This window comes from Micropterus dolomieu, linkage group LG14, assembly GCF_021292245.1.
Source record: "Micropterus dolomieu isolate WLL.071019.BEF.003 ecotype Adirondacks linkage group LG14, ASM2129224v1, whole genome shotgun sequence".
Taxonomy (NCBI): Eukaryota; Metazoa; Chordata; class Actinopteri; order Centrarchiformes; family Centrarchidae; genus Micropterus; species Micropterus dolomieu.
In genome coordinates this window covers 7,749,672-7,776,738 of record NC_060163.1, presented here as the reverse complement: position 1 = coordinate 7,776,738, position 27,067 = coordinate 7,749,672, and the positions used below count along the sequence as shown (strand labels likewise).

Below are 27,067 nucleotides of genomic sequence, written 5' to 3'. Positions count from 1 at the left end.
TGCACGACCGGAGGTCTCTGCAGCGGGTGCTTGAAACTGCTCAGGAGGTCATTGGTACCAATCTCCAGAGCATCAGTGATATCAGTGAGGTGAGGTGCCTACGCAGAGCCCAAAGGATACTAAAGGACAGTACCCACCCAGCCACAGCATGTTCACCCTGCTGCCTTCTGGGAAGAGATATAGAAGTTTCTGCTGCCTCACCACCAGACTGCAGAGCAGCTTTTTTCACCCCAAGCTATCAGACTTTTAAACTCAGTATTTCCCAATCTCTGGCTAAACTATTTTAAAATGGCGGGTTTGTTCAGGACACCCCGTCTGGCACATGCAATGATGATGCAGTGAATAGTAAGGATTCTCTCTGACCCATCAGTAGTAGCAGTTTTCACATCACCTTCTGGTATCACCTCAACTTGCTTGGAACCTCGACAGAGGTGATGCCAAAAAAGCTACCAGGTACCAGATTTGTCCAGTGGAAAACAAAACTTAAATCCTATTTTCACTCACCTTTTAACTGTGTTTTTCTCTCAGCCAACTGCTTCAGTCTGCACTTGCTGAATTCTCCACTATGTTGACCAGCTAGGTGCTAACGTCTAACATCTGTCTGCAGTTTGGTGCTGGGTAGGTAGTGTACAGTGGGTTTATCAGATATTTTTTGCAGAAAACTGCTGCAGCTGAAAATACGGTGATGAGAGTGGTCAGAATGAATCACAACAGTAAAGTTGTGGCTGTAAAATCACAACAGTGATTTTAGAGAAGCTAAAAAGCTCGGTAAAGCTGAGAGGAACTGCAGAGCTGAGTGATAATTCGTAATTTCTAAGAACATCTTTCACATTACATGTAGTCATTTGATACATTCATATCAAAATATTAATTGGTGCTTTTAGAAAAGTACAATTACAAGTTGATTTATAGTCACTCAAATGTTTCAAAGAAACACTAGATGACAGGTAACAAAGCAAAGCACTCCAGCTCCATTGTCACGGGAAATCCTCAGTCTGACTTCATCGGCTTCATCATTTACAAGTTTGCACCCGTACCACTGTTCTCACTGTCTGTTAACAAGCTTGAAAGCCATTGTGGTATGATGTCATCGTTTCGGGAACCCAAACGGGTGAAAGATAGCCAGCCGGTGAGCCTGAGACGGGCTGTTTCTCATTAGTTTCGCTTGGCCTGCAGTAACAGCAGAGTGAGTCATCGCACAGAGCGATGGTGCCCTTACTGCAGACTAATACATCTTGTAGTGAAAATGCTAGTAATCAGTTACTGTGTGTCTGTCAAAGAAACCAAAGTGCGAGACAAATATAGAAAAGCTGTTGGATTCAATGGAAAATGGGCATCATCCACCACTATTTTTAGTAATTATAGTCACTAGTCAAGATAAGATATTACAGTATATTATAGCTAGGCTGACTTGCAAAGAGGCAAACCATCTTCCCATCCCATTTTCATAGCTTTGTTGTTTTTTATCATCCAATAACCTGACCTGGCATATTCCTCTAAGAACTTGACCGGACTTAGTTTATGAAGTTTATTTATTAAGTAACTTAAAAATAAGTAACTTATTAGTGATATGTTTTTATATTTTTAAACTCACTAGACTTTTTTAAATAGTTGCAGGCTCAGTTAAGTGCTTCCTCAAAGGATGCAGTTTGTCCTAAGCTGCCTGTGTGTTCCATAGTGTTTACATGAAGACTGGAAACCCATTGGGTTCTGAGGCTCATGGGCAACGTCCAAGTGGGCCTGGCTGAAGACCTTAACAGTATGGTTTGTGTGGACCTTAGAGTAGTGCTGTATATTTACAGAAGGGATCAAAGAGGAAGAGGTCACTGGACATGGATTGACCGTTCAACACTGGATTTTGGATCAGAGTTGCTTCCAGGACATACAGTTCCGAGCCTTAATTTAATTCCTACTTCCTGTGATTTCCACTTGCTGAAGTCTTTCATTATGATCTTTTTTGCCTCGAGGCTGTGCAGGGTAGCTATGCATTACTGTAACCACACAGGACATGATGTTTGTAGACTGTGGTTACTATGCATTGTATTTCTATGGACTGAGATGATAGTATGCATAGCACAGAGCGAGCACAGACACACGCAAGGGTTTCAGCTTTAACAATAGGTTTTGTTTGGCAGTTTGGCAGTTACTGGTGACATCAGTTATTTATTTTTTAGGGAGTGTCTGAGAAAGCCTGCTGTTTTGTGCTCAGAAGGAAAGCTAGCGTCAGTCTGTCCTATACCTTCAACTCTATCTGCCTTTCTTTCCCCATACAATTATGGAATTTCTTGCACCTCTTTCTCCCTATTTAATCCCTCAAATCCTCCTTACAATTCCTTCCCTATCCTTTTCAACAATCCCACCCATTTAAACAATTTTATTTACCTTACTGATCATATTTTATTGCTATTGGACGACTTCCCTCCAAACCAAGTCACCTACTGACCTGTCAGCTGCATGTGTTTTATTTGTGGGTGAGACATTTTTACAAGACCTCTGGGGATCCTTTTGTCCCACGCACACACGTGAGTTTCCTCTCTCTTTTCCTTTCCAAAATAATGTGGAGGTTGCAAGTAAATTCAACCTAACATTTAAATCTTACCCTCTCTCATTACAGCGCCTCCACCACCATAAGAGCAGCTGACACCCATCCAGGCTGCTAACGGCTGCACCTCTTTTGTGTTGCCTCTTTGTGTCAACATGGAAGTGAAAAATAACTGGAGCAGGGGAATATGAGCTACGATCACAGTATAGATATTGCTTTTATTGATGACAGTAAACACATACGTGGAAGCTTGAAGGTTTGTTGGATTTCTTGCTTTAGAGTTCAGGGCCCTTAGTGCAAATATGCTTTTAACCGATCCATTAGATCAGTCAAAATATTTTCAGTTGATCTAGGATCATACATCTTTCATGGAGTTAATGGGGCAAGGTATTAGCAGTGTCCAAACAATATAACTTTAAAAACAACAATAGTGTATCAGCTTTCTTTGGCCAAGAGAAGAGCTTTTTAAAGCAACTAGAGATGAAGAGAATCAGCTTTGTGTGATTGTAGCACAGCAATGCTTCATTTATATTAGTATCTTGTGACACATTTAACTTTAACAAAAAAATTTGGATATTGTACTTGTCCATATTTTGATGTAATATTTTGCTTAATTCTTCAGCCCTATTAACATCTTTAGTTTTGCAGCTATTTGCCAAAATTATAATTTTGACCTGATGATGGCTCTAGATGAAATGTATCTTTTTGCCAATCCATCTATTAGGTCTTCAGTTATTTCACATAACAAAGGACACATTTTGAGCTGGGACCTGGGCTTACCAAAAATGGACATAACAAAGGACACATTTTGACCTGGGACCTGGGCTTACCAAAAATGGGGTATTCATCCTATGAGGGACATACATGTCCCTATAAAATATTAATGACAATACATTTATTAATTTTTGTGGAGATTGACCAAAGTGATGGACAAACAGACAGACCTACATCCCCCTGCCGCTAGCATGACTAAACACACCTCTCTGACAGCATACTGCTCATATACACTTTTATATTTATTTCACTTACTGATACACACTTTACAGATGAAATCAACAAAATGAACAAGAGCAGAAATGCTGGAATGTTAATGAATGCAGAGGTCAGTGGTGGGCAGAGAGAGGGATATGAGAGAGGGAGACAGCAGAGAGACACAATTCACACACATGGTTCTAGTTAGCGGACTCCCATTAAGGACAATGTGGTCTGGAAGAGACTTTACATTTCACAGTTTAAGGGCATTTTTACGATACTTTTGCCCGCCACTGAAAGGTCACTTTCAGTCGATTTTCATGTGGATAATACACACTGTGCAACCGAAATATACATAAGACAACAACAATGGAAAATTGAAATGGTGAAATGGAGGTCAATAGTGGTTTGAAATGAAATGTAATATATAAGCAGGGAAACAAAGAATGTTGAAGTCCAAAGCCACCAGTTTGCTGTAAATATGGGGTTATACATTTGCGGTGATAGCTAGAAATCTCTGTGCTATACTGTATTTGTTGGGATTTTCAAGTGACGCCATATTGGAATTCAGCCTTTGGGCTACAACTGCTGATTGAGGGTACAACCATACAACCTGACTTTATAAAAATTTTCAAACAAAGATACATAACTTTTGTCTTTTTGTGACCTGGGACTCTTTTATGACACCATTCCAATACATTTCATGTGTATATCAGCTGTTAGCAAGTGAACCGTAGTTGCTACATAGTTGTTACATATTTCTAAATTAAATATCACCTATAAGTTAATTCTTAAATGCTATACAAAAGAGTCAAATCATTTAGTCAAGTGACCAAATACTCTCTCACTATTTCTACTATTAGGTACTGGTTATCAGAGAAAAGGCTGGTTTAGCTAATGTTTGACGAAAGGTGCGCAAAACATGGACATCAGCATTCAGTGGAAAGTGAGGCTTGAGTATTTGTGAGGGGCTCTGTCTCATTGGTAGAAAGTAACTAAGTATGTTCACCAAAATACTGTACTTAAGTAGCATTTTGAGGCACTTACACTTTGACTATTTCAATTTTTCTGCTACTTTACACTTCTACTCCACTGCATGTAAGAGGGAAATATTGTCATTTTTACTGCTACTGTTACTTTACGGATTCAGATTTTACATAAGAAACATTAAATAAACTGATGAATCATGACACATAATTAAAGAAAAAAACAGAGGTTCCCAAATATTTTTGTTTCTGATCCCTTAGAAAAACTCAGGTCAGGGCCCCTCAGATTTATCTGGTGTCCCTTTGGAGGGGCCCAACCCCTATATTAGAATCCACTGTTGCATCAGTAACAATAATGAATAATATAATAATATAATATATAATAATATAACACTCACAGGGGCCATTTCCCTGTGGAACGAGTACTTTTACTTTCACCTTTTAAGTACATTGTATACTGTACTTTTACTTTTAAGTAGGATTTTAAAGGCAGGACTTTTAACTGTAATGGGGTTCTTTAATATTGTTGTGTTGGAATCTTTGGAAGTAAAAGATCTGAGTACTTCTTCCACCACTGCTCCATCTCCGTGGATAACTCTACATTAAGATAGTGGACGTCTTGGAGGAAGGGAGGGACCCGGTGCCTTTGTGTCTGGGTTTCAAGTTCACTGTTTAAACAACTCTCCTTTGCTTTTCCATGCATGAATCCAGAGGATCATTAAATGGAAAAAGAGGCCTAAGCACTTTCACACTCCGATTCATGCAAAGTGAGAAAGCAAGGAGACCATACAAAGGTATGTGTGATTACAGCTGATAGGGCTTCTAGCTCTTATCTCATCTCAAACAACAAAATCACCTTTTAGATTTGAAGTAAACTATAACCTAAATTTAAATAATGAAATTGTCCAAAAACAGGTCTCAGCTTGCCCCTGTTTGTAGATCAGGTGTCACATTATTTGCAGTTTTTTGGATTTATAGTATGTGTGTTTGAACCTAGAAGGGCATTTAACCTACATGTAACTCCATCCTTGTATGTATGTATATGTTTGTGTGTATGTGTTGCTAACAGCCTGTTAAGTTGATGTTGGCACCAGATGAAAGGGCTTGCACGGTCTCACATGCCTGTAAGAGGGAGGTCGGGGGTCTAATCACTACTTAAATATCAACTCTGTGGAGTTGTGGTCATTATAAACTGCAGCCTGACACACAAAAACAGAGTGAACACAGATGTTGTGAGGCAGACAATGCTGGGAACACACTAGAAGTTAATCACATTTGAAAATGCATTGATTCACATCCATAACAACGGATGTCTTTAATTTACTTTTTTCCTGCCTTCATAAATCTACTTACCTTAGAGTGATTTCAGTAAGTGAGACTTAAGAAATGTCACAGGAACCAATTTCACATGACATTTTGTTGCTCCATAGAGTCTCTGTGTTTTTCCATTTATTAAAGTATATCCAGAATAATGTGCATTTATGAATTTAAAGGAGGGGCGCGAAATTTTTGGAAATAGCTTACATGAGAAGATCAATATCTCTCTCATGTCTGTACATTAGGTTTGAAGCTACAGCCAGATACAGCAACTAGCTTAGCTTGGGAAAGTCTGAAAGAGAGGAAGGAAGGGTAAGCTGGTTTTCTCCAAAGTTTAAAAATACACTTGCCAACACTTCTAAAGCTCACCAATTTACTCACTGTATCTTGTTTGTTTGATCCACACACATGCTGAAATGTCACAGTGTGGTTTTAGACAACCCGTTCTCATTCCCCGACTCATCACATATGGACGAATGGTCAACACCCATCAGCGTCAGTTTGTAACGCAGATCCCTATAGTGTCATAGTTCAACGCAGTGGAGGGCCACAACCCGGACTTTGAACCAGGAGACTGGGGTTCGTGTCCCATGTGAATTAAAAAGTCAACATTTGTTTGTATTTAAGTTGCGCAAGTTACCTAAATTGCATATGTTTCGTTAGTTACGTTACATGTTAACTAACGTATGTAGTTATTTTAACCCAAACCATGATCTTTTCCTAACCGTTACCAGGTACTTCTTGTGCCTAAACCTAACCAAATTGCAACGTTTCACAACTTTAATAGCGTGCCGTTTTAAAATGCTGATGTTTTGAAACGCTACTTTGACTTATTTTGAAAGTCTAACCGACGTTGCATGTTTATTGTTTCTAACTTTACCGGACATTGCATATTTGTTGTTGCTAAAGATTGCTAACTTGACAGCAGAGCCTTATGCCGCATTCAGACAAACCGCAAATTTTCGCCTCGCGACGCTTTCCTCGCGTTAGTACATTCGCAGTAAGTGTTCACACACAACGATTGATGAGAAGGTGATTTTAACGCGATAAGGTGAATAAACAAAACTCGCCATTACTACAACTGTATGAACCCGAAGTAAACATTTTGCTGTGATTAAATAGCAATAAACGAATCAAACTGATGCCGAAATAACTACAACATGATGCAGATTTGTTAAACATATGTATTCATGCTTTGTCAGGTCTGCCAGCAAGACAGCAGGACAACAACTTCTAAAATGTTTGTTTTCTGAATGGAGTTTGGATCGATCAGGGCTATGCTAACTTGGTCACAGTAAAGTACAATGATTGCTGGAATAAAGTTACAGACACGTTTTCTGAACTCACCAGGTAGTTCAACCTCCTCGCTTTCTTTTCCCCCAGCAATGTCCAGTTTTGTCCGGTTTTTATATAAATATGAAGTCGTACGACGCTAACAACACTGGAACCGGATGTGCACTAGCTACTGAGAAGCTCCAGTGAAGATAAATCAACGTAGAAATCCCAAAAACAAAAGTAAAAAGCTAATTTAATAAAAGCAGTTAACTCTGAGCTCCTCCCGTGAGTAAACGGCGTAGTTGTCAGAGCAGAATCCGATAGATTACAGGTGTTTATTTCTCCAATGGTTGCAGCACTGCTCCCTGCTCCTCTCCCCCAAGTTTAGCAGCTCTTAGCTGGCCAGCAGATTTTCAATCCCCCGCTCTGCCTGGCCCTCTCCACACAACGCTCTGAAGCCTCGGTGACGTACGGACAATCTCAACACTGATAGGCTATTGCGACTCAGCCTCATGGAGATTCCCTTGCGTTGCCTTCGCGTTGCCGGCCCCGCCCCCTTCGCGCTGCCCGACCGGAAATCACGGCTCTATGCGTCTTTGCATTGACTTTGTATGTAAAAACTCACTGCCCCCAACGCTTGCTTCGCTTTTGGTCTGAAAGCACCATTGAAATGTCTAAAAACGACGCTAAAGAGGTACCCAGTGCGTTAAAATGCTACACCACAGGACCAAGCGTCCATATTTGATGAGTCGGGAGTGAGAATGTGTTGTTTTAGAGGGAGTTATGTATCTACCTTTTTTCATGGCAAACAAGAACATTTACACCTTTCACTCTTTATGCTAAGCTAAGCTAATCACCTCCTTGTTCTAGCTCCGTACTTAAGGCACAGACATGAGAGTGGCCTCAACTGCCTTTTATAACTTTTCTGCAATAAAGCAAATAAGCATTCCCTACATTTTTTTCCCTTTAAAATAAACCACAAACAAATAGCAGCATTATTCTTATAAAGCAATAGCTCACTTCACATGCTCCAGAGCAAACTCATCTGTCACTGGCTATAATAACCAAAAACCACAGGACATTAACCTGCTGATATTGATTGATATGAATGGGGAGGCTCAGATTAACTTAAAATCTCCAATCTCCCCTCCGACTGACATGATGGACATATCTGGTTTAAATCAGCACCATAGTCTTCTATTGTGTTCCCAGTTTAAGCTACACAGGATTCAAACATGGGTGCAAAAGAAACATTCCACATGAAAAATACTCCAGTATACAAAACATCTCTTTTTGCATCTTGGTCTCATAAAAGGAACTTATATCAAAGAACATATGCAATTTTCCCCTTCACAAACCATTTTGAATACAAAATAATACAGACTATAAATAGACAATACTTTTTACACAAGGCACAGTTACTAGTGGTGTGTAAGTTTCTCTCATAGCTGCTGCTCCTCAAACAGAATCTGAGCGTACACCGTGCCGCTACATGTTGCCTTGGTTTCCGGAATTGGCTTCAAAAGATCCAGCTCTGCGTAGGTCAGATTCTCCTCCAGTATCTTCGGCTGGAGATGTGGAGATTGAGGAGAAAGAGGGCAGGGGAAAATAATGTTGGAGGAGAGGGAGGTGACAAGGCAGGGAAGTGGCATTGGTGATTAGAAAATGAGCAAGGAGGTTGAGAGAGATTTTTGTCAAACTCTATCATTAATCTTAAGCTTCTTGAATATATATATGAATAGAGACAGGAAATCTCCTAAACTGAGTTAAAACTGAATCCTAAACAGCAGTTAGCATTTATTTTATGCAGAGAAAGCTAGAAAATCCTAAAAGTTAGATGTTTTCCTCATTCCTCTCCTTTCACTCCATTTCATTCTGCTTTATAACTATCACCTTACACAGTTCCTGGTTGCCAAAATTCAATTACCTCTTGCAGCATTATGTGTCATTAACATTTAAAAGTTGCCACATAGCCACTTTCCAGTAACAATTACAAAATTAAACCCAGGTTATGAGGCATAGTGATAATTGTAATGGTAATGGGAAACAACAATGGTAGACTGTCACTATGACAGCCTTGGTATGGTTTGTTTTAGGCAAAACGTCCCAATGCAGTGTATTAATAGCAAGTCATATATGCCACACCAGCCAGTCCAGAGGTTCCTGTCCTGTGTTAAACCACATCACATCACGTCATGTCATGAAACCCAAACTATGATCTCTTCCTAAACCTAACAAAGTAGTATTGTTGCCTAAACCAAACTGCAGCTATTTCACAATGTCTTTACTACGGTCATTAACGTCACAACTGTTGCAGTTTTGGGGTACGGTCATCTATGTTGTTTTTGGAGTCATTGGCAATTGACCTATTCTGTTGTTTAGGCATGAGGACGTGTTGGCCACACACTACATGTGTTGGTTAGACGAGAAAATGATTGCTTAGTAGATTCCTGATTATCATCAATAAAGAACGATGATTAAAGTAAACAACTCACCAACACAATTTTCCTTGGTTGTGGTTTTAGAAGTTTGGGTTTCCGTGTTTTGTCTCCAATGGGAGCTGCAGGGACAAAACAAATATTAGTGGTTTAGCAGAGATCTGTTACCTGTGATCTGTATAATATATGTATTTATGTGTGCAACAAGAACCAGACCTTGACGTGATCTCCTTCATGTAGTGTTTAGACATATTGTTGTGAGTATAATAGGGAAGGGGAGACCCTTACTGGTTCTACTATCTAAAATTCAGTTCTAAATTTGGTGGTCGTCTGAGTGGGGCTTTGAATAATAAACAAGAACCATTCACCTCTTTGGCTTAAACTAATGTCTTTATTTTTATATTAACAATGGATCAGATAACTTCTGAGTTTAACAGCATTTTTCAGCTCGTTGTTTTGGTTTTATTGCCTGCAATTTAAAGGAATTGTCTGACCATTTGGGAATCACACTTATTTAAATCCTTCCAGCAAGTTAGATGTGAAGGTACTACTCTGATGTCTGTATATAAAAACAATGTTTTTATGTGCTATGCTCTGTTGTAACTATGCTGGACTATTTTTACTCAATAAACAGATATGTCAATTAGTGAGCTTTGAATGCTACTGAATGCTAATGTTGCTTGGTGTATGCTAGATGTTTAAAAGGCAATTGTTTGCAGACAAATACCCCATAGTTATTTTATACACTGACATTATGTAAATGTTGTGTTGACAGGTTGCTCTGCTGCCCCCAAATGGCCAGAAATCAATTAATACTGCTTTAAAAAATTTACGTCACTTGCACAAAACAGCAACCATCAGCAAAGTCTGGCTTAAGAAGCTCCAAACAGCAGCATGTTCTTGTCAACACAGTTCCGACTAAAATTTTAAAACGTCAACACTGAGTACACTCAAAATATCTTGCGTTTTTTGCTTTCAGTTAAAAAATGATGCATTACATTCCACAAGCTACCCTATAACTCAATAGGTTATATATGGAAGAGGTGGACGTGGACCTCTAATGCCAGCCCATGTTCATGTTTGGAAAGCTAAGCAGAACACAGTGAACCTCGAGTTAAACCTCAGTTTGGACTAAATCGCATGCTCAGCTGTTTCTGCTGGTGTGTAAATGAGCCATGTGCGAGTCACGTGTCTTTTGTTGACAAGGTGTGGTTCATCTGTGATTTGACAGTTTACATCTACATAAATACAAAAACAAATATGTTTCATTTTTTCAACATGTTTTAGACAAAATTGTAAGTTTAAATGTACCCCAAGACTCTTATTTACCTTTTGCTGGTATCTCTGGCGGTATCTCCCCTTGGTAGTCTCTGCTCCTTTTCTTCCTGTACCTCCTCTCCTTCTTAGGCAGAGCAGGAGACACACTGACCACACTGGTGACTGTCTCGCCTGAGCTGGATTGAGACCAGATTACCAGAGGTTCAGTGCAGTTAAGAACATTTGAGTGTTTGTTAGCTTTTTTGGCTATGTGTGAGGCTGTGTCGCCCTAAACTCTTACCTGTTCTGAGGGCTTTTGACCAAGAGGTAATTATCTGCAGAGAGGTAACACATTTAGAAATGTAATAACTGATGGTGGAGACGAAGGTTATTGTACTTGTTACTGTACCTGTTAAATGGAAACTTAAAAGCTCTATACAAAGTATGTTTTTACTTAGAAAAAAACACGAGGAGTTGTAGAGAAAAAAAATGGAGAAAACAAAGAAAGCAGGATAACAGAGAAAATGGAGACATCAGAACCAGATTGATAAAGGTCAAAGGCCAGTGGAGAGTTATCTTGATGTGGCTGCTAACCTTTTAACCTCTGCTTCCTCTGTATGAACTGGCAGGTTATCGTCACTGTGAACATGCACATACACAGCAGACCCACTGAGCAGATCAGCACTGCACACAGGTACACATCTGAAACACAAAAACATGTACACACATTAGTCCAACAGTGCTTCAGCCTCATGCCTGTTGCTTGAGTCTTCACACAAAAAAGAGAAAAAAAGTACATGTTTTGCTGAGCTATTTAAGGCACTGAACTACATCCTTTGGGTTAGGCTTTTTTTGCCTGCCAAGAACTATACAGTGCCAGTTCACCACAAACACACACGCACTCAAACACACTAAAATATGACGACTTACCTTCAAACAAGCTCCACAGGCCATCTTTGGCCTTGGTGGCCGGTAGGACATGCACTACATGGAGAAAGACAGAGAGAGAAGAGAAACGTAAAGTCCATAGTCATCACTTAGGCCTCCCTACAGCCTGATTACACGCTGGCTAGAGTTTAAATAGAGCTAATTGTAGGAAGACAATGAGCCGAGATTGGCCTCCTCCCTGCCTGATCCGGTGTCTGAATCACTGTCCAAATGGCTCAAACTTGACTTTTACTGGATGAATTGGTTTTGAGTTAGCATCATTGTAAACGTTTACCTCCATTCTCTGACTGTTACCCTCTCTTTTATCTTCATAACAAATTGCTTTGGTAAAACAACCTGTGCCCATTCTGACTAGCTATATCCACACTGTGGCTGCATGTCCCACCTCAGACTTGTTTTTGAGCATGAACATCAAAATGTTGCCAGGAACATTCAGATCCCAGTCCATTTGATCTACAGACATTTGAAAATATCGTATTTATTTTTAAGTAAAATTCATGGCCTGAGACAGATGGTGAAATATTAGGACTACAGCAGCTTAGCTAACAAGCCTTATCATGGAGAGCAACAAGACACACATTTCCAGCCTAATTGCAATTTGTGATGATGCCTCAAGCCATGCCCTTATCGATTATGCATTCCCAGCCAGGAATTTAACAGAGACTTTGTGGTTAAAGTGGTATAAACTTTAACTATTAGGCCACCAGGGTGCCCTGGGACAAGCTCGCTAGCTCATAAATGTTAGCTCCATGAGTTGGCTGGAAACTCTGTCGCTGGTTGACTTTTTAATCTCTTAGCAAACTCTTAACTGGCTCAAATAAAATTATAACACTGCAAAAGGTATTAAAAAATTATTTGACGATTACGTATGATATTCGATGAACGAGTTGTTATGGTGCACAACAGACTTAAGCTGAAGCATACAGCAAAAAAGTTTGCATCCTCACTAGTTAATGATCACAAAGTTAGCTAGCCCATGTATGATAGTCATATATGTTGTTTTTGGAGTCATTGGCAATTGACCTGTTGTTTAGGATGCGTTAGTTTATGCATTGCATTGAATGAACAATATAAATGTTTGAGGGAAGGATTTAGTGATCTGTCAGTTGAGACAAAACTTTTATGAGAAGCTCATCAAAAAAAGATGTGACTTAAATTGTCTTTTCAGCTTCACCATATCTTAGATAGGACATTCCAGCATGGAGTGGTTACTGTTACATCCCAAAACAAATCCAACATAAGAACCAATGGGGAATCAAAGGCCTGTGAATCCAGACTAAATCTGTGTAATGAATCCCAGCTACGTGCTGCTTGTTTCCAAAATAGGCAAATATGTTTCCCATACTCAACGTGAAAACTCGCACCACACACTCACTCATTTCTCCACCCCATCTGACCACAGTAGTCTTAACACCGCTGTACTCTTGCTGAGCTGGTGGTAGGAAGCTCGTGAAGTGACACCCACCAGGGCATCTTGAAATACCCCAAACCACCAGCAGCTGACGACAGGCAGGCTCGCCACGCCGGCTGGAGACTTTCCCACAGGCAGACTGACTCTGCTGTGAGCTGACTGACTGACAAACTTACTTCAGATGATTCCAAAACGTATCTACACAGAAGGAGCTAAATTATGGAGAGTGCACTGATCCTGCATTAGTACTCCTCTAAAAAAAACCATCTATCTCTCATATCTACACTGCCATGCCTTTCAGTAGATATTAGTAGTAGTAACCCAAACCTTCCTTCTGATAGCTGAAAAAAATGGGAGACTTAATACAGTACTATTTGAGCAAGTGTGCACTACAACAAATGAGAAATATACACTTCCTCCATCTGTAGGTGAATGGAAGGAGAAGGTGTTTTCTGCAGGTTATGGGCAAATAGATTTATGAAAAAGTGGATGCACACTGAAAGATAAAAACCTAAGGACACTTGAACACTTAGGATGACCTCCCAATCACAACTTTAATTATAGAAAAGATGAAATTAGGTAGTGCCATAAAGCTGTGTGGAGCAGCCTGAGCATGAATTAAACTGTCAAACATCACATAAAGCAGTGGGATATTTACTGCCAAGCCTGCAGTTCTGAAAAAAGAACGAGATTAAATCCTAGAAAAGTGTTTCTTCAAAATGCAGGATCATGCATAAACCTCTATAGTCAAAGGATAACATTTATTAAAACTTAATGTCACTACAATACCAGCAATAAACAACCCAATCTACATTCGTGTTGATATCAACCATAGAAGAGGTGAATTGTGCTTGGAGTTCCAAAAAGATCCCTCTCCTCTGTTAATTTGCTCTCAGTTATCAGGTATTTTCCAACCCTGAAAAAAGTGACTCACAATTTCACCTAGTTTGAACGCTTTCCTTAATCTTCTTAATATAAAAAAAATGTTGGTTTAAAGGCTTTTATGGACTCAACAGTCCCCAGACTGTTCTCTCTTGGGAAGATACAAGGTAGATTTATTTGTCACATTACAACAGGTTGTAAAGTGAAATTGAGTTTGTAACTCCCTTCTGATACATAGTAGACAATATACAGTTATATAAAAGCAATTACAAAATGGTGAACAGAAATAATCTATATTCAAAGATTTCTTTGGATTCAATCCCCATCTGACTGACCATATGTGAACTAAATTCTGCTGTTAGGAAACACCTTTAACGGGAAGATAGACAAAACAGAATTTAAGGCTGTGAATTGATATGGTAGATCCGATTTTTTTAATTGACAGTTCACATTATTGCTTAAATGTGGCCCATATCAGACTCCAGCGTGAACTATCCATGGCCTGCAAGTGACCCGCATGCGCAGAAGAATTAAATGACATCACACACAGCACGCTGTCGTATGGAAGTAAAGAAGGAGCCACAGACGTTAGCTTCGGTTAGCTCATACGTGCTAACCCTCCTGATTTTCACAGGACACTACTGTATTTCATTGTCCTCTTAAGGTTTCCAAATGTTTCAACTTTCTGCCCTTTCCATTACATTCATTACCGTTTCTGGCACAACGCATGACATCAAAGTCGCATGAATTCTGATCAGAGTGTCCAGACTGAGGTTGAATTTCAATAAATCCAATCTGTATCGGATTTGGACCACATGTAAAAGTAGCTCAAATCCGAACTGGAAAAAGATCGTATTCCATGTGACTTGGCCTGTTCACACATTGGCCTTCAGTCTGAACGCAGCCATAGTGACTTATCGGTGATCTACATCGTGCAATTTGGGTGTTATTTGCAAAGCTTGTGTGAAAAGCATTTTGTATATAACACCAACATTGTAATGTCCCCTTTTCTTAAAACCACTAGTGTATGTTATCAGAATCAGAATCAGAAGGAGCTTTATTGCCAAGTGGTGTTTTACACATACGAGGAATTTGCTGGTTTGATGAGGTTCTACACGTAGACAAACATACAGTTGACTTAAATAAATGTAGAAATATATGAATAATATGGAATGGAAGAACAACGTTGCAGATATATACATGTGCATTATTCTGGGTCTGTGCCGTGCAGAAGTAACGCAACGGAAGAGAATATTGTGTACATATAAATATATAAACTGACAACATAAAAATATACAACAACAAAGATCAACAATCAACAACAAAGCAAATGATGCGCGGTAGCCTGCCCTTGTCCCTGTCAGTGGCAGCAGCATACCAGATGGTGATGGAGGAGGTGAGGATGGCGTTGCAGAAGTGCACCATCATTGTCTTTGGCAGGCTGAACTTCTTCAGCTGCCGCAGGAAGTACATCCTCTGCTTGGTCTTCTTGGTGAGGGAGGTGATGTTCCCACTTGAGGTCCTGGGAGATGATGGTGCCCAGGAAGCGGAAGGAGTCCACAGTGGTGACTGGGGAGTCACACAAGATGATGGGGGAGGGTGGGGCTCTTTCTAAAATCCACAACCATTAGTATTGAGTATTGAGCTCCAGACTGTTCTGGCTGCATCAGGTCACCAGATGGTTGATCTCCCATCTGTAGGCGGACTCATCCCCACCGGAGATGAGCCCAATGAGGGTGGTGTCGTCCACAAACTTCAGGAGCTTGACAGACTGCGGCAGTAGAAATAGTTCAGCTCATTTGCCAGGCGAGAATTGTTTATGGAGTGGAGGACTTTGGGTTTATAGTTTGTGATCTATCTGAACCCCCTCCAGACAGAAGTGGCGTTGTTTGCAGAGAACTGGTTCTTTAGTCTCTCTGAGTACAGTTGTTTAGCTTCTCGCACCTCCTTGCTAAACGTGTACTTTAATGCCCTGCACCCGGCCCTGTCACCACTCCTAAATGCCTACTCTTTTTCCAACCTTAGCTGTCTGAGTTTAGCTGTGAACTACGGTTTGTCATTGTTATAACTCACCCTGGTGCGTGTTGGTATACATGTGTCCTCACAGAAGCTGATGTAGGACGTCACAGCCTCTGTAAACTCATCCAGATTGTTGGTAGCCTTCTTGAAAACATCCCTGTCAGTGCAGTCCAAACACGTCTGAAGATCCTCTATAGCTTCACTAGTCCACTTCTTTGATGTCTTCAGTATATTATTATTATTGTTATTATTATTACACTATTATAGACAGTAGTATTGGTGGTAAAACTACTGTAATACCGGTGTATGGCACAAAAAGGCCGCACAGTTTGAGTGAAATAGAATTTAAAACAGACTTTCTCCCGCTTGTTTGAAATGGCAGATGATTTGATTTAAAGACCTGCACTTCCTTCACAGTAAATTATTCACAGCATAAATCTTGATAACATCTATGACGTTTATGATGTGTTTTTGCCTCGGGTTCTGTGTAGCTCTGTCAGTGCACCAGATGGAATAATCAGAAATGGGATAAATGTGGTGTACTGTATGCCATAAAACTGGCTTCTGTCCTTGTCTAGAAAAGGTCTTCTTTTTACAGCAACTGAAGACTGCATTGGACTACAGTGGAAACATTGAGACAAACTTCTTTTTGTTCATCAGAGCAACAGAGTTGCATTCATTTGCTGCCTGTATGTTAGATGTGTGGCTCTTTTTTGTGCCCCAACAAACCCAAAACTGTAAACATCAATACAGAGATGTGGACTGGAGTGAATAATGACCCTCTGTGTCTTCACTATCTACTGACAGCCACTGCTGTAATTTACTGGATTATAAATGACTGGAGATGAATTTAAGAACACAGCAACATTTAGTGTCTTAACAAACCTTTGAATAATCCACCCTTTTACGTACTATTACTACTACTTTACTAGCATCTATCTATACATTTGCTCACTATGCTCACTATGACCCTATTATAGCAATCAACATAGGCCTATTTTGTTGGTTTGTTATTCATTTGTCCCACTTTTGCACCACTTTTAGTTTTTTCTAAGAAAATTATGTTTGCTGCCAATATAAAACCCATAGTTCTGTATTCTTACTATATTTAAAGATACAATGTGTAAGAATTGAGGTTGCTCTCCACCTGTCGAATTCATACCAGATAAAATAAGAGGCAGTATCACATCAGGTCTGCTGCATCTGCTGTTAGCTCAATCAGCAGCCTTCATATTGTGTTGATAATGTAACTTCATTTTTTGAAAGTGTTAATTCTAAAAATCTTCCTATATCTTATATTTTGTATCTTTAAACACATGCCACATCCTTGTGCTATGTACCATTTTAGAAATACCCTCGTTAACTTGCAGTCGCCCACATGTGTTATAGGAATAAGTTTTATTTGTTTTTGCCAAGAAGAGGCTGTGTCCACTACGCTCTGCCCCCATTTTTTCCACCAAGCTCTCTGACCTCTCTTGATGCGTTTATTATAGTAAGTACAGTAATGGGAGTTTGTTTGTGAGACAGATGTGGAAACACCTGGTTGCTTAATGTTATCTGTCCGCAGGAATTCCATCAGTTTGACGTCACAAACGCATACATTTGTACACACAAGGGCTCGGTCATCTGCTGCTTCTCATGTGAAGTGGGGACCAGCAGTAATGGTCCCAGAGGGGTTTTAACACCTCAGATGTGTAGCTGATGTTTATCATAGCTGTCCGCCATTGGTGTGGATACTGGCGAGTCCACTAGAAAGGAATAGTGCAGTTGTCCAGTGTTGTTAGAGCTTTGGCCTATCCATTAGAATTACACAACCTAGATCCTGGGTAGTGTATTTCAAAGTGTTCAAAGTGGTATTAAGAACATTCAAAGGGTGACAAAATTTAATAGGTTACCTTTGAACAGTCTATATGACGAACTGGCGGCATGCCATTTTAAAGATATGGGCATTTACCAGACAGGGTTTAAAAAAAGAATGCTATTTAGTTGCATTATCATCATCATAGTGTTACAGTCTCTCACAAGTCCCCCAACGTTATAGAAGTACAATACTAAATTGAGTACACCTTACATCCTCAATAAATATAAATGTAACAACCAAAAAAGTTATCATGCTTTCTGCTCCAACAGGACACCATTCACTAAATTTTTTTCTTAAAATCCTTACTATTTTCAATAATATCTGAAAATAATTACCTGTATAGTTTAAAAATAACAAACAATTAGTTCTTTTTAAACGTTTTTTAATAAATAGGTTCGATTAAAGGTGGAAATTGTCAGAACCAGATTCTGATGGGTACATTTGGGATTTGGATTAAGAAATTCAGTCCCAACTGTAATCAATCTCGAATCTTTGTTAATTCATTCAGCAAAGGGACTCATATACAGAAAGGTGGCAATAATACAGGTTACAATCAGTTTTGAAAGTAGCAAAGTAGGGTAACAACTGTAATATCCAAATTGCACGAGACTGCAAAGCTGTGTTTGCAGGGAACAAGGAAGGTATTCTAGGTCTCCTCTCACTCCTGTTGTGTAATGAAAAATAAACGCTCTAGTTTTATTTTCTACATGTACTGCCATTTATATAATTGCAGTATTTTTATTAATAACTCTGAAACCACAAAGGACTGGCGCTTCCTTGGATGAAAATAGCTCCCCACATCCCTGACCACGAAAGGTTAAGAGCCAGACACGAGCCAGCTGCCCACTCGACTGTTACCGCAGACAAACATTCAGACTTTACCTTCCTCAGCACAACTATCTCTCTATTTCTGTTGAGTGTCTCTGGACTCTGTCTGATCTACATTTGGGAGGGAAACTCCTTGTCAGGGCCAATGTCAACAGCTCTTGGTAGGGACTGCGCGTCTCCCCGGGCCCAGACTTGCCTGTGCACGCCCCAAAAGTCACCGCCTGTAGGAGCGCTTCCATGGAAAATGTGGTGAGCAAGGTCTAGTGTTATTGAACACTTAGAGCACGACAGCAATGTGCTTGAAAAAGAGGATCAATCTTAGATTGTTGCAAGGATGAAACTTTGTGATGCACCCCTTCGTTAGATAAACCCCTCTCAAAGCAGCAATTTCACACAAATGCCTCGTCAAATTATTAGCCTCAACGGCCTCAATCTTTTGATGTAGCCATCAAGCGCATTTTTAAGACCCCTTTCACAAGATTCTCATTTGAAAATGAGTCAATTGGAAACATTAGAAAGTCAGCAGGAGATGACGTCTTCATCACTCATGCAGCTAATGTTAGCTTAATTAGCTAGGTAGCTGTAGCTGATGAAATCTGCTTCAGTTGTCATTTGTTGGCTGAGAAGCCTGCACTTACCTCGAGGACCAACTGTTTAAAAAATTGCACAATAATCATTGCAGAGTAATAATAATAAATAAATCTGCCTTAATTATCATTGTAACAGTAACCAAGGGGGTGAAAAGGTCAATTAGCACTGCAAAAATCTGCTCATGGCTGTGAGAACTGCATTTAAAATCTGGCACATGACTGCGTGGCATTTGGGCATTTTGTTTGACCGCTGTGCGGCGCTGGGGTGCTGGAGCACTGGGCTATGTTGTGTGCGCGCCGCGGTCGGTCCGGGTGCTGCTCTTCCGCGGGCTACGCCTCTTGCGTTCTGTCGGCATTGCGTTGTCAACTGGCATTTGGATGGTCATTTTTATATTTTTTTTTTTTTTTTTTGGGCGTCTGTTGGTTGGGTCAAGGTCTTGCATCGCGGTGCATCTGGGAGTCTTTTTTTGATTGATTTTTTTTTCTCCCACCCCTATTGGCTATTGGCTACTGGGGTTCTTGCCTGCCTGTTGCTGGGGTAAGTGTGGCACAGTCGTGGCGTCCCACTCTCACTAACAACTACATTCTTTAACAGGCTTATGCGCACACACATGTACACACATACAGACACTTTCACCCACACGCACACAGACACACACAGTCTCACACATAGACACAAACAAATTTAGGTTGTCCCTGGTAGAATTATTCCTGTTGCTTTTCTTTCAGTTACTTAGTTAAATTAATTGTTATTATTCCAGCTCTCGTGGCTGTGCTGTGTTGCTTATTTAGTGTGCTGGACTGTTTCTTCTTTTCATTTTTCTCTTAGTTGTCTTACTATGTCAGCTGCTTATTGCTGCTGTTTGGCTGGTTGTCTTTTACTATTATTATTATATTTATTGTTTGTTTGTTTGTTTGTTGTTGTTTTTCTCCTCCCCAAGCCCCCCTCTCTGTTCTATTGCAGGTTTCGTTGCTTTCTGCAATTGGTGTTTCCCTCTCCTATTCCCTGTTGTCCCCACCTTCCATCCCACTCCTCTTGCAGGTCTTGTCCTTTCTCTGTGCCCTCTGTTTGTACCCCACCATCCCCATGTCTGCCCCCCTGTCCGGCCCAGTGATAAATCAATACATAATTAAATAAATAATAAAACAGACAAAGGAGTATATTAATACTCTCTTGTTAAAGTAAAATCTATCTGGCACAATATGGTATCCAGCTCATCATACTCTATACCAGGCTGCTGGGCAGCACAGGTTTAAAAGAAAATAAAAAATAAAATAAATAAAGTGTGTTTGTGGTTTTATGAAAGTGAAGGGATTTCTGGGCAGTATCTGGTACCAGTGGGTTTGTCATCCGTTCCGTTGTGTGATACGTCTGATGTGCCAGCGGTGGCACTGAAACCTCACACTCTGTCTGCTCTTTCTCCAAGATCATCTACTCAGTCAACGCCACAACTTATTGCAACGGGAGATCCTTTTATCTCCAGACTTGCGCCTAACCAATAACATTTCCTCTCCCCCGAATCAAAAACAGGTCAGTGCTTTTGCTCAGTAAACCCACTTCACTGCCTCTTCAGCCAGATGAATGACATCATCCAGTTGTGGTCAGAGAAAATGCTGCTACTGGAGACACAAGACTTCTCCATTAGGATAAATAGTATCTTCAGTGTACTGTTATTACAATTTAAATTTACTTGGGGCTCCTCTTTAGGTCTTTAAGCCTATGAACCAATGAATATCACCCCATTTGCAGGCATTTGACAGAATTACTAAAAAAAATGTAGTGGCACAAAGAGGTGTTATGTCCATTCCATCTCCTTTAGATCCAGTCATGTTTTTGAGGCCTAAATTGAGATAGAGTGAGTTAAGAAGGTATCCATGCTCTTTTTCAGAAATGTCCAGCTATAGCCTCAAACAGCTTCATGTTTTCACAGCTGGGAGCTGCTCAGTAGCTGGGACACCTCTCTGCTGCTAGCCACGAGAGATCTCTGCAGACAAACCTGGCATTTGTGTCAAACGTTTTGTGGCCTTACTATTATCAAAACAGCATTTGTCATTGCTTCTGTTGTGGTTGCAGAAAATAGCTGTTAAGTCTCCGCCCTGCACCATCAAAAGCAGCAACGTCATCCTGTGAGAAACTGGGCTACCGGGTTCTCCTACCAAGAATGAATTGGAGAAGCCTAATGCAGAGCTTCCCCACCTTTTTAGCCCAAGACCCAAACTTTAGTTCTGACACCGATTTCTCTAAGTTATTTAAAACAATTGGATACTTCTCAAATGGCAGATGGGATTTTCAATGCAGCGTAATGAAAGAACATATATAATATATTTTATTGCTTGAATTTAACTGAATGAATGAACTTAATTTCCTCTGTGAAAACATATATTTTCATGTTCCATTCTGACTCCAAGGTTGGGAAGTGATGTCAAAGAAGCTATTTAATAATACATATAAAAAGGAAAGTTATGTTAATGAACAAGTATCTACTGATTAGTTTAGAGATATCTGTGAATCTGACTAATTTTCTAAAGAACCATTCCTGATTATCTCTGGAGCAGAGTGGCACATCATTATGTATATTTATTAATAACTATTTTTGTGTTTCCTCAAGTAAAGTGGTACATCATTACCAAGTTGTTAATTGCCATTTTTGTTTGGTTAGTATTTAGGTTAGTATTGCATTATATTTTTGCCTAAATTTGTCTAGATCGGCAAATAAGTCTGTCATCGGCCCACATTTTTTTCAAGTCATTACATGGCGGGCCGGAACATAGTCAATTGATATGATATATTCTCACATTTACTGTGTGTGTGATTAGCTCAGTTGGTAATGCACAGCACTCCTGTTTGGAGAGTTGTGTGTTCAATCCTAATGTTCTTAACTCGTATTTTTTTTCTTCCTTTTTCAAAAAAATTATTGTAGATATTACAATTAAGCGTGAGCAGGGGTGTGTACATCACAGCGATTGGTCCACATCAACTGGCTTTTTCAGTGGTGTGTCAAGTAAGCCAGAGACTCTTTAATTTTCTTCAGAACTTTTCAAAGTAAAAGCTCTCACTTAAACATGACATGAAGTACTGCTGCAAATATGTTCTTGCGCTTTTATTTTGTAGGCACAATCACTTAAGAGGAAGTGATTATGTGAGTAACTTTTGCTGTCATGACTGAGATCTGTTTAAGCACCAGTTGCTATATTTATATTTTAATATTTTTATCAAATTAATCTGGCCACGGGCCAGACATTATTGCTGGCGGCCCCGCTTTGGCCCGCGAGCCGCCTATTGCCGACCACTGGTCTAGATGTTCAAACTGGTGAGAAGCCGTGGTTTGTTTGTTCACATTAGAGCACCCATGTCCTGTTCTTTCATTGGTTTGAACCACTCTATCCTGGCTTAGTCATTTGGCAAAATGCTGTGTGAGTGTTTGGAAAACACTGAGCATATTAGTGAACAGTGGAAAACTGGGTTTCTTTAAAAGATTTGATATTTCTGTCTCACATAAAAACATGTCGCTGTTGGAAGCCATTATAACTTTACATAAATCCAAGCCGGCCATGTCCTCTGCTCTCTGTGAAGGAGCAAACTACCAACTGTTTAAAGCCCCCTTTCATGCCTAATTGTTTCACTGAAAAGATGGAGCATCCCTTTAAGAAACTCCATAAGCAATATTTTTACATTTACAGAGGTGTGTCAGCTGTTCCCTGCCTGGCTTTAGGGAGAACTCTACTGGTTCTGGCCTAAATGACTTATCTGCAGCTGAAGCTGGGTGATGTTCACGGAGAGCTTAGCTGGCAAATCTGCCAGTGATAAGAAAAGGACAGGATAAAAAAGCCCTCACCTCTGAGCTCAGTAGCAGCAGTGGAGTTTGTTGAGGCCTTCCAGCGATTCTGGTGCTTTTTAAACTCCTGCACCCGGCACATGTAGAGCCCCCGGTCCCCCTCAGACACGTTCAAGATTAACAGGTCAAAGACCTTCCCCTGCTTTACCACCGTCAGCTTCAGTTTGGGCCATGAGAAACTCTTTGTGTAGTTGCCATAGAAACGTTCCTTCCTCATGTTGATGCGAGCGATGAGGAGTTCGTCCTCTGTCCGGTCTGTGCCCGCTGGCAGGAAGGTCCATTTCACCACTGGTAGAGCAGCGTTACGCCGCCTCTGAGACACAACACAGGAGAGTGTGATATTTTGACCCTCCTGGGCCACCGTGAAGGGGGAAGGGGTGATAGTGACGTTGATGGCCGAACACAAATCTGAAGAAGCAAGATTTATACATTATTTCAGAATCTGTATTTGGAGCAGTATATAGTATCAAGATGTCTGGATTTGTTTGGATGACTGATTATCTCTATTGTACATTATATATCCCATATCTGATCACATCCAATCCCTTATAACCTGAAAAAGATGTCAGAGAAGTGGATGTTGGTTATGTGTTAATATTACACATGTGACTATTAAAGCCATGCTCCTCTCCAGTATTGACTGCTTGATTGAGTTGAGGCACCTCTCTAAACACATTTTCCTGTCTTTCCATTGGTTTGCTGTTTGTTATGCTACAGCTGGTTTCTACATTGTAAATTGTAATGTCAATGTAAGTACTGAAACTAGTTGTACAGAATTCTTTACTTACTTTCTTTTTGATTGTTAATTAGATGTTCTAATGTAAAACTCACTAAATTAACTGAAGTTAACTGAACTGAACTGGAGTTATTCAGTCAGTTCCTCATATGACACATAATGTTAGCAGCTGCATTTAGAGCAGTATGATTTGTTCATTTTTATTGGAAATGACCCAAGAAAAGACTTTAAAGGTAAGAACACATCTTTTTCCTTTTCATTTTGGTCTGCTGTTCAGGTTAAAGCATTTGAACCTGATAATGACCAGACTGACTCTATCACTGCCGCTCCCAGTATCTGCCAGATGATGGCACAAATCTGTTGCTTGCCAACCAAAAGAAAACAAAAAAAAACAAAACTGTTTTTCTATTGTGTAGTGTTTTATTGTGGACAGATGTTTCCGAAAATGACCTGAAAACACCAGTCTGGACTCGAGTCCTCTTTGACATGTAAAAGGCAAATTCAGATTCATGCACCTTAGGGTGGATGTAGCCTGACAAACATGCTTAAAGACACGTGATGCGTATGGATCAGGAAACTCTAAATAATTGAAATCTTTAAAGAAAATTTTAAAACAAATATAATTCATATGTTGTGGTATAACTTCTTATCTTCATTTGACATATTAATTGAACAGTCAGTTCATTTAGCTCATTAATTTAAGCCTCAAAGCTTGAAGATAGATGGTTTTAAATGTGATTATTTGTAATTTTAAAGTGATTCAACTATTATTAATTAATTAATTAATTTATAGTATTTGTCTAAGGTAAACAGCATCATAGCAAAACTCAGTTTAAACAGGTCAGTGATTCTTGACCTTCAAAACAGCAGTTGACCAAAAATTCACCACTCAAGGTCCACTTCTTCGCTTGCCAAACGGTCACACATTTGCTCAGTTGTCATGAAACTGGAGATGTTCAAACTTGATATCATTTTCATGATCTCAGCTTTGTCAACTGCCTTTTTCACAGTCAGGAAGGACCTGTTCATTGCTACTGTTCAACGCTTTAGCCAGGAAGTCCTAACAATGCTCGGAATAAGGACAGGTCAAAGATAGGTTGTCCTGTCATGGGATTCACTTTGGGATTCACCACACATTGATTTAAATCAGATCAGTTTAAAGGTTTCTGTATGGTGCCTGATCTGTGTCAAATGTGAGGGAAAAAATGTAATTCATACACTCTACAAACTTTACTACAAACTTTATGCATCTTTATGACAAATTACTTTACAGTAAACAACAATGTAAGGGAAAGTTTCCTCTAACATTTTCCCTAAGATGAAAGAAGTACTCTGATTTACAGTAAAATGGGGGATGGGAGCCCTTTCATTCAACTTCCAAAATCACCATAAAGTTAAAAGATGGCATGCATTAAAAGTAATGACTGCCTGACTAACTGACTCTCTTTAACGTCTCTAGATCACTAAAGCAGCATGAAAGAACAACAACCAGCAACAGCAATAAATAGAGGGAACGCATGCTAAAATATCATATCTAAAATCCATACACTCCACCTCTCTGGTGGCTTCGTTGTTGCTCAGCACAGCCTTCTTCCCAGTCATACTGACAGCCGTGGTTGTTTTTGGCAACGTGACGACATACGTCGGATGAATATTGAGGAACAAACTTTACTGCTGCATGTGTTGCATGACAATATATCACACGTTTTTTTTTCCCCAATGTTGGGCAATTTTACAATCCACACTTTCCATGACACGCAAGCATTTTAGTGTCACACAACTCAAATGCGTTCAGCTCAGCACGTAATTAAAATCAGTACCTTTTCTTCCACTGTTGTCTTTCATTTAGTTTTGAGTGACAGAACAAAACATGGGAAACATAAATGCCTAAAAAGTGTTTTTGTGTTGCATGTTGATTCTGAAGTCTCAAACTGGTATATTTAATCATCCATTTTGACAGAAGATCACTGAAATCACCATATATTAATGTAGGACTGAAACTGCAAGCTCTGTTTAACTTTCAAACACTCACAGGAAAAGCACCAATTTTCACTTTGCAAGTCCTGCTTATCTCTGCAAACACAGGCAACTTTGATAAACGTGTTATTTTCTTGCCAACATACCTTGCAATCTTACATGGAAGTATATTTCAGCAGAAACTGGACAGTTTTATAAAGAGGTTTTAGCTAATAAAATATCTTATCCACCAAAAAGATTGTTCTCCATCACGTCACTCATCATCCCAACATCCTCTACGATTGTCAAATGTTTTCTGCAAAGCTTCTCTAAAAAATAGTGGAAAACACTTTGTCTCCACCACATCCACTTTGGTATGAAGCAAAATAAACTTTTCCTACCTCCAAGCAGTGCTCGAGTCAGGAGAGCGAATACCACAGAGGAGATGTTCATTTTCCACGGCTGCAGCCTCCATAAACTCTCAGTTAAATGCCACTGAAGAAACGAAGCCCCAGGTTTCCCTCCTCCTCCTCCTCCTCCTCTTCCTTCTCCTCCTCGTCCTCCACCTCTTTTTTCCCCCAGCCAAGGAGTGTAATATGAAACATTGAACGCTCTGTTTCTACTCAGAACCTCCCTCCACACCCCTCCCCCCTCCCGTCACACACAGTGAAAACACATTTGGCAGGCTCACGTGCCCACACACAAACCTATACACATGCACGCAGGGCATACAAAAACAGACAGGTGAGCATGTGTGAGTACACACACACACACATACACCTCTACTTCTGGCGAGTAAGTGGGAAATGTAATTTCCTGTGCTTGGTGGAGGGTAGGGAGGGGTGTGTTGGGCTGAGACTGACGCAGAGCAAATCACACTTCCAGCTGTGGAGGACAGCGGGCGCAGACAAAGAGGGAGAAGGGTGAGTGCCTGGGTTGCAGTCTGTGTTTGTGTGTGGGCATCTCTGTGGCCCACATTTTTAGTAGATAAATTCTGCAGTTAAAATTACTTGTTTCTCCCAGAGTTTCCGCTAGTGTTAAACTGGTATGGTTGCTCATCCTGCTTGCAAAATTGGTCCTCAAAACCAATATTGTGTCTGTGTGTGTGTGTATCTCATGTAACAGGATCCCATAGTGAATCTTTGTACAACAGTCTGTCAGCTCAGGGTTTTTGGGGCACTTTGTTTCCTTTTATCAAACCTCTGAGAGCAGC

At 40.1% G+C, this 27,067-nt stretch overlaps 1 protein-coding gene across 1 annotated transcript; it reads right to left on the bottom strand.

Moving 5' to 3' along the window:
• Window positions 1–7,338: 7,338 nt before the first annotated feature.
• vstm4b (V-set and transmembrane domain containing 4b) lies at window positions 7,339–26,361 on the bottom strand. The gene is made up of 8 exons (XM_046069122.1): window positions 26,256–26,361; window positions 23,163–23,570; window positions 11,718–11,771; window positions 11,382–11,489; window positions 11,089–11,122; window positions 10,860–10,984; window positions 9,588–9,652; window positions 7,339–8,660 (listed from the first exon to the last, which is right to left on the bottom strand). The coding sequence occupies exons 1-8, from the start codon at window positions 26,305–26,307 to the stop codon at window positions 8,535–8,537; spliced, it is 972 nt and encodes a 323-aa protein (XP_045925078.1). The 5' UTR covers window positions 26,308–26,361; the 3' UTR covers window positions 7,339–8,534.
• Window positions 26,362–27,067: the final 706 nt, after the last annotated feature.

Excerpts from the sequence above, each read along its gene's own strand:
- vstm4b (XM_046069122.1), bottom strand. The coding sequence starts at position 26,307 with ATGAACATCTCCTCTGTGGTATTCGCTCTCCTGACTCGAGCACTGCTT. Across the intron at positions 23,571-26,255 it reads GACTCGAGCACTGCTTGGAG|ATTTGTGTTCGGCCATCAAC; the intron begins GTAGGAAAAGTT and ends TTGCTTCTTCAG. Across the intron at positions 11,490-11,717 it reads CCTGTGGAGCTTGTTTGAAG|ATGTGTACCTGTGTGCAGTG; the intron begins GTAAGTCGTCAT and ends TTTGTGTTTCAG.